The sequence below is a fragment of the Buceros rhinoceros genome, unplaced genomic scaffold (genome assembly GCF_000710305.1).
Source record: "Buceros rhinoceros silvestris isolate BGI_N320 unplaced genomic scaffold, ASM71030v1 scaffold47525, whole genome shotgun sequence".
In the NCBI taxonomy this organism is placed as follows: Eukaryota; Metazoa; Chordata; class Aves; order Bucerotiformes; family Bucerotidae; genus Buceros; species Buceros rhinoceros.
The window spans coordinates 1-4,424 of NW_010414294.1; the positions used below are offsets into that span (position 1 = coordinate 1).

At 53.7% G+C, this 4,424-nt stretch overlaps 1 protein-coding gene across 1 annotated transcript; it reads right to left on the reverse strand.

Moving 5' to 3' along the window:
• Positions 1 to 37: 37 nt before the first annotated feature.
• Positions 38 to 4,063, reverse strand: LOC104494225 (histone deacetylase 3-like; the record flags this gene model as incomplete). The annotated part of the gene is given in 7 exon segments (XM_010137030.1): positions 38 to 72; positions 74 to 179; positions 460 to 593; positions 2,786 to 2,841; positions 2,930 to 2,986; positions 3,749 to 3,831; positions 3,993 to 4,063. Coding segments are annotated over 7 exon segments (542 nt in total), but the record flags the coding sequence as incomplete, so codon positions are not given.
• Positions 4,064 to 4,424: the final 361 nt, after the last annotated feature.

A 4,424-nucleotide genomic window follows, 5' to 3' on the forward strand; every position in this document is an offset into this window, starting at 1 on the left:
TGCTTGTAAGCTGTGGGGAGAAAGGTGGGTTTGTCACCGCTCTGGAGCAACAGGACCAGCCCACGCCTGGGCAAGGGGAACTGGCAGCGAACACCTACTCTGGTCATCGATGCCATCCCGCAGAGGCACGTTGAGACAGTAGTAACGACCGCTCTCAGCACCGACCTCATACATGTCACCTGGCCGGGGGAAAGACAAGAAGAGTCACAGCAACTCCGCGCCTTCAGAGGCGTGCAAAGGCCAGACCTGGTCTGCGCTGAGACCTCTTAACCCAGCTGGGATCCGTCTTTCTTACAAATAATGATACTCCTGCTCCTCTCACATTGTTTCTCCGTGCCCTTCCTCCCATCGTTTCTCCCTGCAGCTCTCATTTCAGGACTGGACACTGTTACCCTCCAGCAGAGCTTTCAAAGGGCTCCGAGAGGAGGCCGGGTTCAGAGCACAGGGGAAAACACACACCTGTCCCAGGGAAGAAATAGTTGCCGTATTTATGAAATGACACGGTCATGACACGGTCCGTCAAGTAGAAAGCTTCTTGCACACCGTCTCCGTGATGGATGTCGATATCGATGTACAGAACACGTGGATGATACCTATTGAACACGGGAGGAAGAGCAGCATTACTGTCTGCCCTGTCCCCAGCCTCGCTATTTCCCACAGGCTTCACCCACCCGGTGCTCCAAAAATCCCCACTGGCATCTACCCATCTACTGGCATCCCCTCCTGTGTCCCACCTGGAGCGCACGAGGTTCATCCAGGCCAAGTGCCGGGTCCTGCCCTTGGGTCACACCAACCCCCAGCAAGGCTCCAGGGTGGGGGAAGAGCAGCTGGAAACTGCCCAGGGAGAAGACCCTGGGGGTGTTGGTGACAGCAGCTGAAGAGGAGCCAGCAGGGTGCCCAGGGGGCCAAGAAGGCCAACGGCATCCTGGCTTGTACCAGCACTGGTGTGGCCAGCAGCACCAGGGCAGGGATCGTCCCCCTGTACTGCGGAACAGGGAAGGCCACACCTTGAATCCTGGGTTTAGTTTTGTCCCTTCACTCCCAGAAGGACACTGAGGGGCTGGAGCGTGTCCAGAGAAGGGCAGTGGAGCTGGGGCAGGGTCTGGAGCACAGTGCGCTGAGGAGCGGCTGAGGGACCTGGGGGAGTTGAGCCTGGGCTGAGGGACCTTGGGGAGTTGAGCCTGGAGCAAAGGAGGCTCCGGGGAGACTGGCTCTCAACAAGTCCCTGACAGGAGGCTGGAGCAAGGTGGGGGTCAGTCTGTTTTCTCCAGGAACAAGTGCCAGGATGAGAGGAACTGGCCTCAAGTTGTTCCCGGGGAGGTTGAGGTTGGCCCTGAGGAACCATTTCTTCCCTGTTGGGTTTGTCCCGGCCTGTCCCAGGCTGTGCAGGGCAGTGGTGGAGTCCCCATCCCTGGAGGGGTTTCCCAGCCGTGTGGAGGTGCTGCTGAGGGACAGGGGCCAAGGGGGACCTGGCAGTGCTGGGGGAACGGGGGGACTTGATGGGCTTAAAGGTCTTTTCCAAGCAAATGATTCTGTGACTCTGTGAAGTGGGTTAGATATGAGACATCTACATACAAACAGACCCCACCACTAAAACATTTTCTTCTGCTGTGCTGTGAAATAGAGATGAGAATAAAAGAACCTGTTTTAACCACCTGGCATTAGAAAGCTGCAGGGTTTTGTTTCCTCTACACACAACGCGCTGGTAATTAATTGCTAAGATCTGACCAAACCTGGTCAGCTGGTGCTGACCCATGCTGGTAGCAGACCAGTACTGTGCCTCAGTCTCCCAAGAAAGAGGAACTATTTAAGAAAGGCCAGACGGCTCATTCTGCAGATAAACGACCGCACGGAGCAAAGGGGGAGACACACGCACAGCTCCTGCCTGTGGGGAAAGGGAAAAAGGGACGAGCAGAGGCACCACGGGACTCCCAGGGTGGGGAGGAAACTCCAGCGTGCAGCAGAAATGGCTCCTGAAAACAGGGAGCAGAAGAGGGCCATGCTGTAACCTCCCACTGGGAGTAACTGGGCTGTACTGGAAGCCTCTGACATATGAGACTCAAGCGAGATGGAAAATGGGTGTGAAGAGACACACGGCAAAGCTCTGAGTTTCCCAACACAGAGTGGGCAAGACTGGCAGAGAGGAAGGAGGTACCACAAATCTCAGTACATCCCACGAACGTGACTCTGCCAGTGAGGCAGCTCACCACCGGTCATGGAACTACTGTCTGGCCAACCCCAAAGCTTTTTTAATTCCGTAAGATCTTGCCTTGGATTCAGGAGCACAAAAAAATAATAATAACCACAGATTAATCCAAGAAACGGGAGTTTTTTCATTAGCTTCCTCCCATTCTGAATTTACCTTTCATTTCCTCAAAAGAAAAACAAACCCCTGACTCTTTTCTACTCAAGCCAAGCGTCCTTTGGTCACCCAGGTGCTGCTCAAGTCCTGTTCTTAAGCCGCTCGAGCAGATCAAGAAAAAATTGCAACGTTTTGCTGTCTCCAGGAGTCGGAATTTGCATTTACCTACAAAAGGCAAAACACTGCGACTCGGGAGCCCCTGAAATGAGTGTGTCACCGATGGGAGAGAAATGGGACCCATCTCCAGTTCTCAAGCCCCTCTCCTTCTGCCTACAGAAGAGGCCAGGTCAAAAATCAAGTTGTTGGAGCTTTCTGGACTGCAGAAAAGCAAACAGGGAGGAGAAACAGAGAAAGGGAACAGAGGAGCAGCAGAGGGAAACCACCTCCAGCCAGGCCCGTGCTGCCTTTGCCCCACGCCCTTACTTGAGCAGCTCCAGGATGCCGATAACGATGTCGTTGACGTAACAAAACCCAGAAGCCTGCGAAGACAAGAGAAACCATTAGAATGGGATGGACACGGAGCCAGGGCCTCAAAAAGGCAGAGGAATACGTGATTTGCCTCATTACCTCAAACTTCTTGGCGTGATGCAGGCCGCCCGCCCAGTTTATTGCGATATCACAGATCTAAGGAAGGAAAGAGAAGTTAAAGGTGACAACGTGGTCACAACCACCTCGCACCCACTTCAACCTGCCCAGCCTTGTGGCCTACCAACACCCTCCTGGCTCTTCCTCCTCCTACGGAGGGTTTCCAAAGCTCCATCCTGGTCATCAGCCACTTTTGGTTACCTGATGCCCACGCTGGATTAGTCCTGTGCTCTACATTCCCAGTTAGACCAGCAAAGATCACCTCCCACCGCCACTGCAGCCTCTCCAAGCCAGCAGCAGCCAGAGCACTGGGCATGTTGGTTCCTGCACATGTTCACTTGTTCTTCACGCTCATTAGGACCTTTCTTGGGTCTTGGTTTCAATCTCTTTGAAAAGATTCAAACCTCTGTAGTTTTTTTGATACCCCCCATAAGGGACCTTCTTCAGACCTTCTGGGTGGCCTCATTCAGCACATTTCCATAGCAGCACCCTCCAGGTCCCCCAGCAGCTGCTTTCCCTGAAGACCCCAGGTTTGTTCTACAGTGCTGAGAGTATTTTATGTCTTTAGGACGGGCAGCGTTAGCATCCTCTGACTCCCTCTGCATTAAACACCTACTAAATGGTTCTCTCTGGCAGTTCAGGAATGGTCTTACCGCCTTATCAAGTCTTACAGCAGTAGGTGTTCACACCACGACACAGCGGCCCTTCTTACGTTGTTTTACAGCACAAACCCACGAGGTTCTCCTTAAACCGGAAACCAGTTAGCTTTGTGTTTCAAGACCAGCCTGTCAGCTCCGTTACCTTGTTGTTCAGCTGTGTTGCTCCCTGCAGGGAGGCCCCGGTATAGCGAGAGCAAAATTCAAAGAGGCCTGGAAACACGGGGCTGAAAAAGAAACCGTGACTGAACCATGGAGCATCTTCGCACTCCTCCAGAAAAACAAAGCTGTCCAGGGACATGCAAGAGTCATTCCCCTGCTGCTAACACCCGCTGTAGCAGTGGGCAAGTGGTGTGGCTGTGAGCACGACGGGACACGGGGAATTCCATAATCATCACCAATGTGTCCAAGCCAGCCCTGAAAAGGCTCCACTGCTCCCAGCAGCTGTTTCCTCAGGCACCTCCCGAGCCCTCCACACCGTTCATTCGAGTTTCATCTCTCAGGAGCACTAAAGATCAGAACTGAATATCCTCAACGGGATCTCCTTTTACCTCAGCATCACGCTCGCAAAGCTGCCTGGAATTTAACAAGTGCATATATGAGTTGTAAACTTCATGAGGTTCAACAAGGCCAAGTGCAAGGTGCTGCTCCTGGGCCAGGGAGATCCCCATTATCAGCACAGGCTGGGGGTGAGGGGATGGGGAGCAGCCCCCAGGAGAAGGACTTCAGGTGCTGGTGGGTGAAAAGCTGGACATGAGCCAGCAATGCGTGCTCCCAGACCAGAAGCCAACTGTGTGCTGGGCTCATCTCCAGCAGCGTGG